An 18,333-nucleotide genomic window follows, 5' to 3' on the forward strand; every position below is an offset into this window, starting at 1 on the left:
CTGGAGTGCAGTGGCGTGATCTCAGCTCACTGCCACCTCCATCTTTCAGAATCAAGCAATCCTTCCACCTCAGCCTCCCAAGTAGCTGGGACTACAGGCATGTGCCACCACACCTTGCTAAGTTTTGTATTTTTTTTTTTTTTTTGTAAAGACAGGGTTTTACCATGTTGCCCAGGCTGGTCTTTAACTCCTGGGCTCAAGCAATCCACCTGCTTTGGCCTTCCAAAGTGTCAGGATTATAGGCATGAGCCACCGTACCTGGCCTAAATCTGACTCACACTGTTAACAAGTTGGGATGTGCTCTGCCCAGCTTTGTTCTGCATGCACTCCAGCGTGTGTCCATATGCTGCTTCCAATCAGTTTCCTTCATTGAGTAATAATTCCACCACTTTCCTGGTATTTATTGAGCTCTATTTTATTCTTTTCCTCTGCTATGTAATATTCCGAAGCATAGAGATGCTATGACTTACACAGTTCTCTGAACTGTGGTGGTTTACAGAGTTTTGATTTTATAACAGTGCAGGTTGCTTGAGGTGAGGGGCTTTGTTCATGGCCATGTCCCAAGTCCAGAACCACACCCCGTGGGTGCACTGTAGTTGCACAGTAAATATTTAATGAATGAATGAATAGCGAGCACTCCTGTACAGAAATATATGAATTTGTACCTTTTTTTTTTTTGTTTTTTTTTGAGATGAAGTCTTATTCTGTACTCAGGCTGGAGTGCAGTGGTGTGATCTCAGCTCACTGCAACCTCTGCCTCCTGGACTCAAGTGGTTCTCCTACCTCAGCCTCATGAGTAGCTGGGACTACAGGTGTGCACCATGACCGCCTGGCTAATTTTTGTATTTTTAATAGAGACAGGGTTTCACCGTGATGACCAGGCTGGGATTGAACTCCTAACTTCAGGTGATCCCCCCCGCCTCAGCCTCTCAAAGTGCTGTGATTATAGGCATGAGCCACTGCGCCTAGCCTGTAGGTGTATTTCTGCAGGAAAGATACCTAGTAGTGGAATTGCTGAGCTAGGGGTGAATATTACTTTGTTGGTTGCTGTCAAATTGCGCTCCAAAAAGACATGAGCACCAATCTTAGAAAGGAAAACACTTCCCCAAGCTGTGCCGCCGCTGTGTATTACCTGCCTCTCCTTTGCCAGTGGAGGTGAAAGGAGGGAGTTGTTGTAGGACTTGCAATTTTTGATGAGGCTACAGACCCCTTCCTGTGTCTCTCATGCTCATGCTCCCTGGGCCCACAGGGAGTCATAGCCATCCCTTCCCTCCCGTCCCAGGTCCTGAGGATACATGTGAGGCCTATAGGCACGTGCTGGGCCAAGACAAGGTGTCCTATGAGGTACCCCGCTTTCATGGGGATGAGGAGCGCTTCTTCGTGGAAGGCCTCTCCTTCCCTGATGCCGGCTTCACAGGACTCATCTCCTTCCATGTCACTCTGCTGGACGACTCCAATGAGGTAGGGGCAGAGTGGGTTCAAGAGGGGCTTCACTCGGGACCAGCCTGGGCAACATGGTGAAACCCCATCTCTACAAAAAAAAATACAAATATTAGTGAGACAAATATTAGCAGTGTGCACCTATAGTCCCAGCTACTTGGGAGGCTGAGGTGGGAGGATCACCTGAACCCAGGGAGGCTGAGGTTGCAGTGAGCTGTGATCACCTCACTGCACTCCACAGCCTGGGCAACAAAGGAAGACTCTGTCTCCAAAAAAACTTAATAATAATAAAGGGTGATGGGGAGGGCTCCATTCCTGGTAAGTCTACAAGGCACCACTGGTGTGAAAGAACCCAGACTTCTTGACCATCTCCTGGTTCATTTCCATCTTTCAGAGAGGCAATGGGCTTTCTTCTGGACCACAGTCGTGGAATCCACTCACAATGAGTCAAGATCTTGCTCCATCACCCAGGCTGGAGTGCAGGGGCATGATCTCAGCTCACTGCAGCCTCCACCTTTCAGACTTAGCAATCCTTCCAGAGGCCTGGGGGGCCTCTGGACTCCAAGTCTAGTGCTCTTTCTCTCCTGGTCTGCCCCTGTAGGCTTTCTCAGCATCCCCTATCTTCACTGACACTGTCGTGTTCCGAGTGGCACCCTGGATCATGACGCCCAGCACCCTGCTGCCCCTAGAGGTGTATGTGTGCCGGTGAGTCTCGGGGCAGTGGGTGGTCCCTCTGGCCCCCAGGACCCGGCTCCATCCCAAGCCCCTCTTCCTTGGGTTTGTCCATAGTGTGAGGAACAACACGTGTTTTGTGGATGCGGTGGCAGAGCTTGCCAGGAAGGCCGGCTGCAAGCTGACCATCTGCCCACAGGATGAGAACCGCAATGACCGCTGGATCCAGGTAACCACGGCCACTGGGCAGGGCCTGGCCACGATGCCCTCCTGGAGGGAGAGGCCCTCATCTGGGGTGCTCCCCAGGGAACTTGGTGCCCTTTCTAATATGTGAGACCTAGAGGCCTCTCTCCAGAACTTTCTGGAGACCCAGACACACACTGAATGCTGGATTCAATACCCATTCACCCACCAGATCTGGGCTAGGCACCACGCTAGGCCCCCGGGGTGGCACAGGTAAGAGACACACACTCCCTGCCCTCAACAGCTGAGACCAGTGGTTCTTATCAAGAGGCAATTTGTCCCCAGGAAATGTTTGGCAGACAGTGCTGAGAATCTGCAGACAGTGCTCAGGACAAGCCCCTGCAATAACATATTATCCAGTCCCACGCTTCAGTAGTGTTGAGGCTAAGAAGGCCTGACGTGCAGGATGATTGCTCCAAACTATAAAATACCTACTCCTACAATCTAGGGTGCAGACATGGTGAAACCCTGTCTCTACAAAAAAGTTAAAAAATTAGCAGGGCATGGCTGGGCACAGTGGCTCACACCTGTAATCCCAGCACTTTGGGAGGCCAAGACGGAAAGATCGCCTGAGGTCAGGAGTTCAAGACCAGCCTGGCCAACATGGTGAAACTCCATCTCTACTAATAACAAAAATTAGCCCGACGTTTTAGTGCACACCTGTAATCCCAGTTACTCAGGAGGCTGAGGGAGGAGAATTGCTTGAATCTGGGAGGTGGGGGTTGCAGTGAGCTGAGATCTTGCTACTGCACTCCAGCCTGGGCAACAAGGGAGAAACACTGTCTCAAAAAAAAAAAAAAAAAATTAGCAGGGCATGGTGGGGCATGTCTGTAGTCCCAGCTATTCTAAAGGCTGAGGTCAGAGGATCACCTGAGCCTGGGGAGATCAAGGCTGCAGTGAGCTGTGATTGTGCCACTATACTCCAGCCTGGGCAACAGAATGAAACCTTGTCTCAAAAAGAAAAGAGAGAGAGAGAAGGAGAAAGAAAGAAGGAAAAAGAAAGGAAGGAAGGAAGAAAGATCTAGGGTACAAGAAAGAGAGAGAGAGAAAGAAAAAGAGAAAGAAAGAAAAAGAAGGAAGGAAGAAAAGAAGGAAGGAAGGAAGGAAGGAAGGAAAGAAGGAAGGAAGGAAGGAAGGAGGGAAGGAAGGAGGGAAGATCTAGGGTGCAGAGGCTGCAGCAGCAAAGCACCAGCAGGGTTTGGGGGATGCAGCATCACCTCTGCCTAGGAAATCAGTGAAGACCTCTGAGAGGGAGAGCATCTGAGCTGGACCAGATTTGGCAGATGGGTGCACATGATGTCTGCCATTTCTGCAGCATTTACTGCAGGCTAGGCATAGCATCCTTTCATCTTCTTGACAACCCCCTGTAAATCCCCCATAATTCAGGAGATCTCAGGGGAGCACGACTGGGCCACAGAGCTGATAAAGGCAGTGCTGAGACTTAGGCTGCCAAGCACCAGGCTGTGCAGGATGGTGGTCCTGGCAGAGGCCAAGCATGTGCAAAGGCCCAGGGGTGGGAGGTGCAAAAGAGAACCTTGTGTGTTCTCCTCAGTCAGGGCACCAGTTCTGGGAAAGGCAAGAGTTGAGGTGGGAGACCTCGAATGCCATGTTAAGGAGCTTTTCTCTTGGCTGGAGGTCAGTCTGGTGAGGGGGTTTGGGACAGGACTCTGGGGCAAGATGGACTGGGTTTAGAGCCTGGCTGTGCCACCAACCAGCTGTGAGTTTTGGGACAAATTTTTTTATTTTTTATTTATTTATTTTTTGAATTTATTTTATTTATTTCTTTTTGGAGACAGTGTCTCTCTCTGTCACCCTGGCTAGAGTGCCATGGCATGATCACAGCTCACTGGCAGCTGTAAGCCCCTGGGATCAAGTGATCCTCCTGCCTCGGTCTCCCTGGTAGCTGAGACTACAGGTGCCACCACCAGGCTCAGCTCATTTTTTGTGGACATGGGGTCTTGTTATGTTGCCCAGGCTTGTCTCAAACTCCTGGCCTCAAGCAATCCTCCTGCCTGGGCCTCCCAAAATGCTGGGATTATAGGTGTGAGTGACCACGCCCAGACTGGATAAATAATTAGACCTCTGTTCCTTACTTTCCTCATCTGTCACATGGGGTAATTATGGTGCCCATGCCTAGGCCTGTCATGAGGATGAATGGAGTTAATATTTATGAAGAGTTCAGGATACGTTATGGATATGTCCTTCATTCACACTGGGCCATTTTTTCCTCCAGAACAAGAGGCGTCAGGGCTGACCTGGCACATTTGTGGGTCTGAGGAGGAGGCGTATTTGTATCTCATCAGGACCCCTCAGCCCTGTCCAACTCGGGCCACGTGGGAGCTTCTCTGTGTCCACCTGCCTTGGCCCAGCACTCACGGGGATACCCCCAAGGTCATGTCCATGTTCTTGTTCACCTCTGGCCTCGGTCTTGCTGTGTGACCTTAGGCAAGTGTACCTTCTCTTCGAGCCTCCAGCCCCTCCTCCAGTCAGCAGGCACCCTGACCTCGGTCCTCTCCACCTCCAAGCACAAAGCAGGTTTGGGACAGGGGACACAGTGAGCAGTCTGCCCCACAGGGCTCAGAGCCAAGCCAGCAGCGGCAGCTGTTGATGGTCACAGCTATGCATGTCTGGCCTCTCCTCACTTGCAGGACGAGATGGAGCTGGGCTACATTCAGGCGCCACACAAGACTCTCCCAGTGGTCTTTGATTCCCCAAGGAATGGGGAACTGCAGGATTTCCCTTACAAAAGAATCCTGGTGAGTGGTCCCCGGCTGGATGCAGCCCACCCCTGAAAGCTGAGAGGCCTTACCCCAAGGGTCACACCAGGCTGTGGGGTACAGAGGGCAGCAGTGGGAACTGTGCTCTTGAGGAATGAGGGTAGGGTTGCCAGATAAAATGCAGGAGATGCCCAATCAAATGTGAATTTCAGGCAAGCCACAGGTAACTTTTTGGTGTAAGTATGTCCCAAATATGGCATGGGATGTACTTATGCTAAAAAAAGTGTTGTGTATCTAAAATTCAAACTCAGTTGGGCATCCTGTATTTCTATGGATTAAATCTGACAGGGCTAAATGGGGAGGCACGATGGTGCACCTGCTTAGAACACAAGCTTTAGAGTCAGAGCAACCCTGCTCCATTACGTACATGCTGTGTGATATTGCATGAGTTACTACCCCTCTCTGAGCCTCAGTTACCTCATCAGTAAAAATGATATTTTGACTCTGGCCTCACAGGCGTTTGCGAAGCTTCTCATAATCACAGTATCTGCATGGAGGAAGGTAGCTGGTATCATTATTGTCATAAAAAGGGTAACGGAGGAGGTGATGGTTGCTAACCGGGACCTCCTGAGAAAAGAGGGGTGACTTGCTTGGTGCCATAAAGAATAGGAGGCCCCTCCAACCCCTTCACGAATCACACAGGCGTTAGGAGCTCTCTCCTGGCCCTTGATGTTGTTGAAGTTCCTTGTGAGAGATGGCCCTGGGGAGGTCTCCCCTTCTCTAGAGTTCAAAGGCAGGTTCTGGGAGGGCCATCAGCAGCCCCTTGGTTCCCAGGACTGGCCACTTGGGCTGCTCCTTGCCCTCGGGCTAGACCTGGCAGGAAGGCTATGCAGGCAAGGGGGTGGGGTGGCCATGGGGAGTGCAGGAGCAACCAGAGCACCCCCTGCTGTCTTGTCATGACGGTGACTGTGACTGTGACCGCGACCATGGCGATAATGCTGCAGACCACGATAATGCTGCCCTGATAAGGCGGCACAGCCAGAGAATGCAAGCACTTTCCAACTTTGCCTGCTATGCGTGCGTGAAATATTGACCGGATCAGATGCCCCACCCACTGTTGATAACTCTGTATTTCCATCTGAAGAATGGATGGCCTCTCCCACCCTGTCTTTAAGAAGCTCAGAGCCCAGCAAGTTGGTTCAGGCTCTTCCTGGTACCTTCCACCCCCACCTGACTTGGTTTCCCTCTCCAGGGTCCAGATTTTGGTTATGTGACTCGGGAACCCCGCGACAGGTCTGTGAGTGGCCTGGACTCCTTTGGGAACCTGGAGGTCAGCCCCCCGGTGGTGGCCAATGGGAAAGAGTACCCGCTGGGGAGGATCCTCATTGGGGGCAACCTGCCTGGGTGAGAGGCCGGGAGTGGCGTTCCAAGGGCGGGGCTGAGGGTTCGGGGCGGTGATGGTGGTGGAGCAGGGGTCATTCCACTCCTTGAAGAGAACCAGAAACAAGGAGTGGTGAAATTCTACCCCTGATGTGGTGGGGGTGCTGGGTGTTCACCACACATGGTCCACCTTGTGGACTTTGAAACCAGAGAGAGCAGAGACCTAAGAGATCATTCAGTCCAACACTTTGAGTTTTTCAAGTGGGCCCAGAGAGGGTAAGTGAGTCACATAGAAAGCAAAGTTATAATGATACTAGTACTAGTCAATCAATAGTAACAGAAAAGTTTCTATTCCCAGCAGTCCTGGGAGAAAATGCATTTAAGTCAAAGCTTGTTCATACTAGCATGTAAATGACTAATATCAGATCTTTTTCTGAGCAAGAGAAGTGAGGTACAAGACATGCTAAGTGAGATGATAATAACATACAGAGAGAGTAACAAATTATGGGCCAGGCGAGGTGGCTCACACCTGTAATCCCAGCACTTTGGGAGGCCGAGGTGGGTGGATCAGGAGGTCAGGAGTTTGAGACCAACCTGACTGACATGGTGAAACCTCATCTCTACTAAAAACACAAAAAATTAGCTGGGCATGGTGGCAGGTGCCTGTAATCCCAGCTACTTGGGAGGCTGAGGCAGGAGAAGCATATGAACCCGGGAGGTGGAGGTGGCAGTGAGCCAAGATTGTGCCACTACACTCCAGCCTAGGCGAGAGGGCGAGACTCCATCTCAAAAACAAACAAAGAAACAAAGAAACAAATTTTGTGTTCAGTCGTGACAGAAAAGGAATTCTATCATAATGGTTACTTGCTGTGGATTAGGCCAAGACACTGAGCTAACCAAATGCAAATAGATGGAGTCTTGCTCTGTTGCCCAGGCTGGAGTGCAGCAGCGCAATCTTGGCTCACTGCAACCTCTGCCTCCCGGGTTCAAGCTATTCTCCTGCCTCAGCCTCCCGAGTAGCTGGGATTACAGGTATGTGCCACCATGCCCAGCTAATTTTGTATTTTTAGTACATGTTAGTCAGGCTGGTCTCAAACTCCCCACCTCAAGGTGATCTGCCCGTGTCGGCCTCCCAAAGTGCTGGGATTACAGGCATGAGCCACCGCTCCGGAGTTTTTTGTTTTTTAAAAAGTCAGAGATTGCAGAAATGCTAAACTCTTGTCATTTTATTTCTGCATGGAGTCTTTTTAGTTAAGTGACTTTTTTTTAACCTCTTGGGTCCCAGGTCAAGTGGCCGCAGGGTCACCCAGGTGGTGCGGGACTTCCTCCATGCCCAGAAGGTGCAGCCCCCCGTGGAGCTCTTTGTGGATTGGCTGGCCGTGGGCCACGTGGATGAGTTTCTGAGCTTCGTCCCTGCCCCCGATGGGAAGGTAAGGGCTTTGTGCATGACATGTCTTTCCCCGGTATCTGGGGCAAGAACTGAGTTCCAGGGCATCATGCCAAGGCAGGAGGCTCAACTGAATCTGTTCTCTGCACACAGGGCTTCCGGATGCTCCTGGCCAGTCCCGGGGCCTGCTTCAAGCTCTTCCAGGAGAAGCGGAAGTGTGGCCACGGGAGGGCCCTCCTGTTCCAGGGGGTTGTTGGTGGGTAACAGCGCCGTGTCCCTCCCCGCTCGCAGCTTGCTTGCCTCTCACCCAAATTAAGACACTTTATGGCTTGAGAGGGGGAGGGCACATTTTAAAGTAGGGCTGTGTCCCCAGATTCAGGGCTTCTCACTCCTGTCCCTGCATACCTTACTTGGGCCGGGGATCGGGGTGATAGATGGTGGACAGGGACAGAGTGGGGACCTAGTGGCTTCCCAGGGGTGTGACCAGCGCAGTCATGCCATGGAGCTTTAATGTTCTGCAGTCACTGTCCTGAAATCTGAATTATATTTTGTAAGGATCAATGGAGCATCTGTGGGACTTGGAGCCTCTGCTCAGGCATAGTCCCATCTCCCAGCCTCTCTGCCCCTTGGCACAGATTCTCTGCTGCCCACTCCTGTGCTCCCTGGAGCCTTGGCACCAAGCCTCCCCCCTCTGTCACTGTCCTGAGATGCTGCAGCACTCTGCCCCCAGGAGGAGCCTGGCATGTGGAGGATTGGGTTGGGCATGTGTGCCACTCAGCATCTTCATGACATCAGTCGTCCCTGTCCTGCAAGGGCATTTGGTGGGCAACTTGGGAGGGGTAACTGTCTCACCCAGCCTTGCTCAGGTACCCGGCACATATCCAGAGGCCACAATACTCTGGAGGTTGCCTATTTGCCTTGACTTGGGGTGGCGGGCCTGTAGGAAGGAGATGCCTGGCTGGACTTGCCAGCCCCATGCCAGGGCACAGCATGTGGGTCTCATAGCAGAGATATGCCCAGGCACAGCCCACTGGTAGCTAGGCCTCTGCTGTGAGGCCCAAGGCTGTGCCCTGACACCAGCAAGGGTCTGCCCCACTCGTGTCCCTGGCAAACTGCAATATGAAATAGCAAATAAAAACTACCGTGAGAGGTTGAGAGAGAGACCTGGGGAGAAGGAAACCGCTTTATACTGCAGCACCTTTAATGGTTCTTTTCCCAGCTCTTTAAACACGGGGCTGGCATTTGCTTTTTCTTTTTTGAGACAGGGTCTATCAGCTAGACTGGAGTGCAGTGGCATGATCTCAGCTCACCACAGTCTCCACCTCGTAACTTAAGCGATTCTCCCACTGCAGCCTCCCGAGTAACTGGGACCACAGGCATGCACCACCATGCCTGGCTAATTTTTTGTATTTTTTGTAGAGGTGGAGTCTCGCCATGTTGCCCAGGCTTGTCTTGAACTCCTGAGCTCAAGTGATCTATCGGTCTTGGCCTCCCAAAGTGCTGGGATTACAGGTGTGAACCACTGTGTCTGACCAGGGCCCACTTTTTCTTTTTTTTCCACTGGAGGAATTTTGAGAGAGGGAGATGTCTGGACTGGAGTCATCTGGCAAGCTTGCTGGAAGGGCTCTCAAATTCACTCCCTTACCAGCCCCACAGAGACTGCATGAATCCCAGAGGATCCTCCCTTTCTCAGTGACCCCAGGGGTCACAGGGCAAAGACCTTTTGGCACAAAGGATCGTAGACTTTCTTGGTCCCATGGCCTCAGGGGAGGCAGATAGCATCCTGGACCAAACAGCTCAGAGAGTAAAAAGCTTCTGTAGAACTCAGATGCTCCCAAGTAGAATAGCTTCCGAAGCCCCCTGGCTCTCTGTGTGCCAGTGTTAATGTTTTCCGACACTACCCTGGAGTCCCAGCAGTAAAGTGGAAGAGATATAGTCTTTCTTCACCCTGTCACTCCCTAAGGGACCATGACTAGACTCTGTTGAACCTAGAGTAAGTCTTAGAAATCCTCAAATCCAAAATATGGACCAGGCAGGGAGACATGCCACCTTCATCTTTCCAGGGAGAACCATGTTTATGGTGAGCAAGACCCAGGAATGGGTTGAGCAGTTATTTCAACCTGCCCAGCTGGGAGGGAGAGTGGGAGAATTCACAGGTGGCAGGCCACAAGCAGTCACCCCACAGGCTGGAGTGCAGTGGCATGATCTCAGCTCACTGCAGCCTCCACCTCCCAGACTTAAGCGATTCTCCCACTGCAGCCTCCCGAGTAACTGGGACCACAGGCATGCACCACCATGCCTGGCTAATTTTTTGTATTTTTTGTAGAGATGGAGTCTCACCATGTTGCCCAGGCTGGTTTTGAACTCCTGAGCTCAAGTGATCTGTCTGTCTTGGCCTCCCAAAGTGCTGGGATTACAGGTGTGAACCATTGTGTCTGGCCTGGACCCACTTTTTTTTTGCACTGGAGGAATTTTGAGAGAGGGAGCTGGCCGACACTCAGGCAGCGGCCATGGTCTTACACAGACACAAAGGCCAGAGCACTTATTAGGCGCCTCAGTGCTCCAGGCCTCATGCTGTGTGCATCACATCACACGTGTTATCTCATTTGATCTCACGAGAGCCTGTGGGATGACTATCACCCACATTTATACCCAAGAATGTGAGGCTCAGGGAGGGGAAGTCACTGGCCCAGAGGCCTCGGTAAGATTGCAGTGGAGCTGGGACTGGAGCCCAGCTGCCTGCCTTTAACTGGGGTGAAGCGAGTGTTGGACCTGCAGGTGTGCAGGTGGGTCGGGGAGCCCTCTCATGCCCCTTGGTCAAGACTCGAGGCCCTTTTGCGAGCCCTGGACTTGGGTTTGAATCATAAGCCCCACATATCCTACCTGTGTTACCTTGGGCAAGTCTTCTGACCTCTCTGAGTCTCAGTTTTCTCATCTGTAAGTGGGGATCATAATGCATACCTTGTGGGGGTCACCATGGGGGTTAAATGAGATGCTGAATGCAGGCACTCCCCTTGGGGCCTGCCCATGGTAAACGCTTACTAAGTGGCAGCCATGAGGATTGTGTGCCATTGACTCTAGCCTCCGATTCCCCGTCCAGTCTCATCTCCACGGGCATCTCATCAGGCTGAGAAAAGCTGGGCCCCTAGGAGGTCCCCATTTCATGCAGTCACTTCCTGGAGGGCAGGGTTGGGGACTGGTGGTGTCCAAATCCCAGGACTGGCTGGTTCGCTGGTCAGTGAACCTGTAAAACCTGACTCTGATGGTGGGTGAGTGGGCGCGCAGCAAGTGACCCAGCTCCCTGCTAAGCCAAAGCAAGAGGAACCCTCATCCAGTGCCCTGGGGCAGTTGTAAGTTTCCAGCGAAAGGCGTTCCCGCTGCCAGTGAACTCAAATAAAGGTCTAAAGTTCATTTCGCAATGGCAGTCAGACCTTCCTGCTCCTTACACCTCCAGATGTGCACAGTGGCCAAGGCAAGCTCAGACAGGTGGTGCCCACCGAGACCCGGGAAAGTCAGAGGCTGCTGAGTCGGCAAGACGAGTAGCTGTGAACTGTCTGCTTCCCTGAGCAGGTGGCCCTCACGTGGGTGCTGTGCCTGCCCTTCCCTTTCATTTCTCTCCTTCACAGATAATGAGCAAGTCAAGACCATCTCCATCAACCAGGTGCTCTCCAATGAAGGCCTCATCAGTTACAACAAATTTGTGCAGGTACAGGGGCTGTGGTGACCCTGCAGGCTGTGACTTGGGAGTAGGCAGGGCTGGAGGCAAGAATGGGATACGTACATCTGAGGCTCACTCTTCATGAAAGCTCAGCTTAAAACAGGCCCAGACAGAGGGGCCCCAACCCTCCTTTGACCCAGGAGAAGTGAGGGGAGCAAGGGGTGTGCATGGGAGGAGGACAGGCATTCCAGGCAGAGGGAATAGGACAGGTGATGGCCCTGAGGTGGAATGAACAGGACTGGAGTATTTTAGGACAAGCCAAGAGGCTGACGTGGAGCAAGAAGAGGCCGAGTCACATCACGGGAGGCCTCGTAGGACATCGCTAGAACTTTGGCTGTGACTCTGAGTGAGATTCAAGGCCATTAGGGGATTGCAGCAGAGGAGAAACCAATCTGACTTACGTATTAGAAGATCTCTTGGCTGGGCGCAGTGGCTCACGCCTGTAATCCCAGCACTTTGGGAGGCCAAGGCAGGTGGATCACAGGTCAGGAGTTTGAGACTAGCCAGCTGGGGACCAGCCTGGCCAACATGGCAAAACCCCATCTGTACTAAAAATACAAAAATTAGCCAGGCATGGTGGTGTGCACCTGTAATCCCAGCTACTCTGGAGGCTGAGGCAGGAGAATTGCTCAAACATGGGAGGCAGAGGTTGCAGTGAGCCTAGATTGTGCCACTGCACTCCAGCCTGGGCGACAGAGCAGGAAAAAGAATATCTCTCTGCTGCTGTGTTGAAAGCATATTAATATTCTGTGGAGGTAAGGGGTGACAGTCGATTCCAGCAGGAACACATGGCACCTGGAGCTGGATAACTGGAGAAGAGGTTGATAAAGTGGATATTTACAAAGGCACAGCCAGGCTCAAGGAAACTAACAAGGAACTGTGCAGTGTCCCAGGCTAGGACGAGTAGGAAGGGTTACCACCCCTGCACCTGAAGGAATGAGGGAGAGGAACTGTTACTGGAACCTGGAAAAGCCACCAGGAGACAGGAGATGTGACAGCCCACCCACAGTGACCTGGGTGGTGGGGGGAGCTGCAGGGACAAATACCTCAGCTGTATTCTCCTCCTTCTCAGCTGTATTCTCTCCTCCTTCTCTGCCCCCATTTGCTGAGCACAATCAGGAGCCAGAGGGCACTGAGTCCTTCATTCCTAGGGATCAGCCTCCCCCAGCACAGAGCAGAGATGGGTGTCCAGTGTTCCAGAAGGGGAAGCAGAATTTCCCACACAGGGACTGCATGAGTTGAAATCCTCCAAGAATGTCAAGACGAGGTTAAATATGTAAGGGTTTTATTAGTAAAAATGCCTGTGTGAGGTCATAGAGCGGGAGCCAGAGAAGATTGGGAGGTCCTGAGTAAAGAAGAGGGAAGGTGGGGTACACACACCCTGTACTGCATGCAGCCTGAGGAACCTTCAGCAAAGTCATGGGGGACTCCACCAGCTGTGGTTGGCCACTAGAGGAGTCCCTCATCTCTCAGAAACGGGTCTGCATGAGTGTACCCATCACCCTCAGCCACTGGCTAGGAGCAGCTGGTGAGAGGTGTGACCTCAAACCCAGGAAAGACTTCAGAGCCGGGCACCAAGCACCTCGGTCAGTTCCACTCCTAAGTTGGGGGTGCGCAAGAGGAGTTATGCCACATGGGGCAAGAGCAGAGACCCGAGAGGAAGGCATCGCAGTCCACCAGGCTGGCCTTCAGACCAGGTGGGAAGGGGACAGCACCCACAGGACTTGCTGATGGATTGGATATGGAGGAGGGGACTGGAGACATCAAGAAAAACAGCAAGGCTTGTGGTCCTAACAGCCGAGTGAACAGCGGCAACCTTTACAAAGCTGAAGAACCCTGGGGGACGAGCAGGGTAGTGGGGGTAGGAATGAGGTTTCTCTTCAGACACATCATGTTTGGAGAGCCTGTTCGATGCCCAGGTGAAGATGCTAAAGAGGTGGCCATGCCCACACACCTGAGCTCAGGAAAGAGCTGGGCTTTATAAAGAGGTTGGGATTAGCTGGGCATGGTGGTGGGTACCTGTAATCCCAGCTACTCAGGAGGCAGACGCAGGAGAATCACTTGAACCCGGGAGGCAGAGGTTGCACTGAGCCGAGATCACACCATTGTGCTCCAGCCTGGGTGACAGAGCAAGACTCTGTCTCAAAAAAAAAAAAAAAAAAACCCATGAGACAGAATGAGATCCTCTAAGGCATGAGGGAATTGAAGAAGAGGGTCAAGGGAAGAGCACTCTGAGACACTCATTTTTAACCTTACTGTGGTAGGACTGTGAGAGGGTGGACACAGGATAGGTATATTTTGACAAAGGGGCACAAAGTTAAGATCTGTGTGGACAGTTGACCTGTGGGCAATTGGGTATCCTCCCTCTTCTCAACCAGACATGATGCCTTGGGTGCCCCCAACATACACTGGCAAGGTGTCCCCAACTGTGGCCCTTCCCCCCACCAGAGCTGCATTGACTGGAACCGCGAGGTGCTGAAGCGGGAGCTGGGCCTGGCGGAGTGTGACATCATCGACGTCCCACAGCTCTTCAAGACCGAGAGGAAAAAAGCGGTGGCCTTCTTCCCTGACTTGGTGAGGCCACCACCCGTGACTTCAAGTTTTGTCAGATCAGGCTGCAAACCTCTAAGCCCCAGAGGGGAAAAGTGGTCACAGTCATATTTAGGATTGTGGTGGTCAGTCGGGGTGGCAGGGAGAATCAGGGGTTCCATGGTGCTTCTCAGAAGAACTAGCTGGCTGACCTCCATGATCCCTGTGGAATGCTTGTTGGTCAAGCCTTGGCCTAAGTGACATCAGGGAAGGGGACCACTTGACATTTGTGGAGTGAATGAATGATTGCATGAGGTCTGTGTGCAAAGCACATGGCATCAGCTGGAAACTCAGATGCTCATTCTGCTCTATTCCTCCCAGCTTGAGGCTCTTCATCCACCCACACGTATTTAGGGTGTCCTGTGGCAGATGCAGAGATGATTAAAAATGCCCCCTGCTCTCAGGGGACTTTCAGTCTAATTTATCAAGAGGGATACTTTCCAAGCAAGTCAGGCTTGGTGGCTCACACCTGTAATCCCAGCACTTTGGGAGGCCAGGTAGGTAGATCACTGGAGGTCAGGAGTTCAAGACTAGCCTGGCCAACATGGCAAAACCCTGTTTCTACTAAAAATACAAAAATTAGCCAGGCATGGTGGTACACACCTGTAATCCCAGCTAGTTGGGAGGCTGAGCTACTCAGGAGGCTGAGGCAGGAGAATTGCTTGAACCCAATTCTCTGAGGACATGTCCCAGTGATCTATATTGTATCATAAGGTGATGTGGCAGTTGAGACAAAGCACTTCCAGCCTGAGAGGTAGAACTGGAGATCCAAGAAGGCTTTATGGAAGAAGTGGCCTTTGACTGAGCCTTGAGGGTTTTGACTCTGATGCTTCTAAATCTTTTTTTTTTTTGAGATGGAGTCTTGCTCTGTTGCCCAGGCTGGAGTGCAGTGGCACGATCTCAGCTCACTACAACCTCCGCCTCCAGTGTTCAAGCAATTCTCCTGCCTCAGCCTCCTGAGGAGCTGGGATTACAGGCATGCACTAGCACATCCGGCTAAGCTTTGTATTTTTTGTAGAGACGGGGTTTAACCATGTTGGCCAGGCTGGTCTCCAACTCCTGACCTCCAGTGATCTACCTGCCTTGGCCTCTCAAAATGCTAGGATTACAGGTGTGAGCCGCTGCACCTGGCCTGCTTCTAAATCTTGAGCTTGCATTTGAAACACCTGGACAGGTGGGGCCCCACCCAGGTGGTGCCGATGCTGCCCTTTAGAGGAATATGGTTTGAGTAGCACTGCCATAGGTCACCCAGCTCCCCTCTCCACCCCTCCCCTCCTCCATCCCCTAGAAGGACTCAACTGTCCCATTGTCAGAGCCTTGTGGGGAACCTGTCCACACCACTATTGCTTCATGCCCCCCTTTTTCCTTCCTCTTTTCAGGCAACTTTTTGCCCTCCACTTGCAAAGCCTCTTGTCACTCCCCTTCCTTCCTGAATGTTCGAGGCTATCTTGAAATTACATGTGTACCCCCAGAAGTTTGTGCAATGATCCAGGTTCTTATGTTCACAAGAGACAAAGTCCTACTCAAGCCAGCTTCAGCCAGAGGGAGTCTTAATACAAAGACACCAGAAACCTGAGGGCAGGATAGCTACAGCAGAGCCTGGAACCATCTCTCGTCTCTGAGTCTACATCATTCATTCTCTTTCTCTCTTCCTCTCCACCTCCTCTTTCCTATTCCTCTTCTTTCAGCTTGACTTCCTTTGCTGCTCTGTCCCTGGGGACAAAGATGAGTATGGCCAGGCACAGAGACACTGACATGGGCAGAGACCGCTAGACTCTCCCTTTGTCAATTTCAAATTCCTGGGAGAGGGACTCTGATTGGTCCATTTTGGGCCAGCTGTTCTCCCTGGCCCAATCAGCTATGGCCTAGAAGGTTGGGATTCTGTAGCACAAACATGGCAGCTGGCAAAACCAACAATTCCAAATTCACATTGGGGCAGTTTCCAGAGAACGTTGCCATAATGAGCTCTGTAGATGCTCCCAAAGGCACCTGGCTAAAGGGTTCTTCCCAGCCCCAGTTACCCTGTCAGTGCACAGGAAACTGTGAGTAGCTATTGTCAAGGCTGCCTGAAAGACAAACCTAGGTCCTGCAGGTAGACTTGAGGTGTGGGGTGGGAGCCCAGTGATGAAGTGCTGCCTCCCCTTCGGACTGCAGGTGAACATGCTGGTGCTGGGGAAGTACCTGGGCATCCCTAAGCCCTTTGGTCCCATCATCAACGGCCGCTGCTGCCTGGAGGAGAAGGTGCGGTCCCTGCTGGAGCCGCTGGGCCTGCACTGCACCTTCATCGACGACTTTACTCCATACCACATGCTGCACGGGGAGGTGCACTGTGGCACCAACGTGCGCAGAAAGCCCTTCTCCTTCAAGTGGTGGAACATGGTGCCCTGAGCCAGCCCCCACCCACCATCCTGTCCCCCTTGGGTGGGCCTTGGCCCAGGTGGTGGAGACAGAGACAGTCCCCTGAATGATAAGCACCAAGAGACCCCCAAAGCTCCGGATGAAACACTGAGGGTGACTGTGCCTCTCAGAAGCCTTTTCCCTGGAAGTGTCCATTGCCTCACCTGCAACCCATTTGGTTCTCAGACTTGAATCTTCTTGGCCTCCCATAAAGAAGGATCTCATTTCTTACAGCCTATCCCGTGCGACCCATGGAGATGTCCCCTCTCCACCCTGAAATCCTCCATCTGGGGACACATCCACATTGGGGTCTAGAAATTGCCACACATCTCATCAGCCATCTTGTCCTGTGCATCCTAACAGAGGAAGGATCCATGATTCTGCTTTGGTCCAATTGCTTATCTCTGCAGAGGAACAGCCCTAAAACCAGGTCACAGGACAGGCAGGAGAGATTCTTCCTCGAGCCCCCCCACCCCATAAAAAGGGAGTTTTGCATCCACTTAGATCAGGGCAGGATCATCATTCACCATGCCAAGCCTCTGCCCAGGTGTTGAACCTCACCTAGCATGAGCTGTCACATAGTAGGAGCTTCTAGAAGCATGTGGAAGGAATGACAGTTGCCCCTTAGCCTTATAAACTCCCCATCATCTGACATGCAGAAATCAGCTTTGTCCAGAATCCTCCTGGAATTTCTTGGAGATGAAAGTATCTGGGGGATTTTTGGGTACTGGGAAGACTGAGTACAAGGGTGAAAAGGATGTCCCATAATACACATGGTTGACTGTGGTGATCCACCTTGTGAAGGTTAATATTAGGTGTCTGGAGAAGCATGCTTCATTGGCTCTGGGACCTCTCTCTGCAGGAGAAGAGACCCCTTCCTCTCCTCTGGATTGGTCCCAAGCTCTGTGTTGGCATTGGGTCAGCATTTCCACCCTGCTGCAGGAGTGGGGCTAAAGAGGCTAGATCCACCAAGACAGCTCACAGCAGGAAACCTCTGGGAATGAACCACTGAATTCAGGGGGTGGAGGTTGGGGGGTTTCTCAAGATATGTGCCAGCTACATGTGTGTTCTGTATGGGTCCAGCTGCGTTTTTGTCCCTGGCTAATAAATCAACAGAAATACAAATGGCTTGGTTCTCATGCTGACCCTTCTTTGAGCTTAGAATGAGACAGCGAGGAGAGAGGAATTTCTTGCAGCTGAAGCATTTGCTTTCTTGACTCCCAAGAATTTGGGGCTGATATTCCAAATTCTGATAAGACTGAGATTGCCTTCTCTTGGTCAGAGGACAAGTTAGGGCTGCCATGGACAGTTTCGATGATATGGACATATAAAAGCAAGCCTGGGGGTAAAATACCAGACTCCCAGGACCAAGCGAGCATGGTAGGGATAGGGGCTGGGCTATGGCCAGAGGTTGCATTGTGGAAAGAGGGGCAGTGGGAAGCATGTGGAGGCCTATTGCATGCCCTTAGCAGCATCCTCCTTCCACCTGCAAGAGGCTGCAGGAAGCCTTACGCAGAGCACTGGGGCACTGGCCCTCTGCCCTCCCCCTCCCAACCCCCTTGTTCTCCCTCAAGGTGCAAAACACAGAAACCCACTCCAGCTCTCTGCGGACTGGGTGGCTAGAGGTGTGTAGGTTTCTCCAGCGCTGCCTCCTGGCCATGGCTTACTTACATTCTAGAACAGACTCCCAGTGCTCCCTCACATGCCTGGATTTTGACTCATTAAGCTCCTTCCCCACCTTCCCCAGCAAGGGAAGCTGAGACAGATGAAGATGCTGAGAACATCCTGTT

General features: G+C 52.1%; 1 protein-coding gene across 1 annotated transcript in view; it reads left to right on the forward strand.

The window, feature by feature from the left end:
- PADI3 (peptidyl arginine deiminase 3) overlaps window positions 1–17,668 on the forward strand; it is a 37,443-nt gene extending 19,775 nt beyond the window's left edge. The window contains exons 7-16 of the mRNA XM_035307918.3: window positions 1,283–1,461; window positions 2,042–2,145; window positions 2,230–2,341; window positions 5,004–5,111; window positions 6,325–6,476; window positions 7,738–7,882; window positions 7,993–8,095; window positions 11,466–11,545; window positions 14,006–14,131; window positions 16,301–17,668. Of these exons, the coding sequence (XP_035163809.3) occupies window positions 1,283–1,461; window positions 2,042–2,145; window positions 2,230–2,341; window positions 5,004–5,111; window positions 6,325–6,476; window positions 7,738–7,882; window positions 7,993–8,095; window positions 11,466–11,545; window positions 14,006–14,131; window positions 16,301–16,534 (1,343 nt within the window). The 3' untranslated portion in view covers window positions 16,535–17,668. The remainder of the gene's footprint in view (window positions 1–1,282; window positions 1,462–2,041; window positions 2,146–2,229; window positions 2,342–5,003; window positions 5,112–6,324; window positions 6,477–7,737; window positions 7,883–7,992; window positions 8,096–11,465; window positions 11,546–14,005; window positions 14,132–16,300) is intronic.
- The last annotated feature ends 665 nt before the right edge of the window (window positions 17,669–18,333 follow it).

Source organism: Callithrix jacchus, chromosome 7 (genome assembly GCF_049354715.1).
Source record: "Callithrix jacchus isolate 240 chromosome 7, calJac240_pri, whole genome shotgun sequence".
NCBI lineage: Eukaryota > Metazoa > Chordata > Mammalia > Primates > Cebidae > Callithrix > Callithrix jacchus.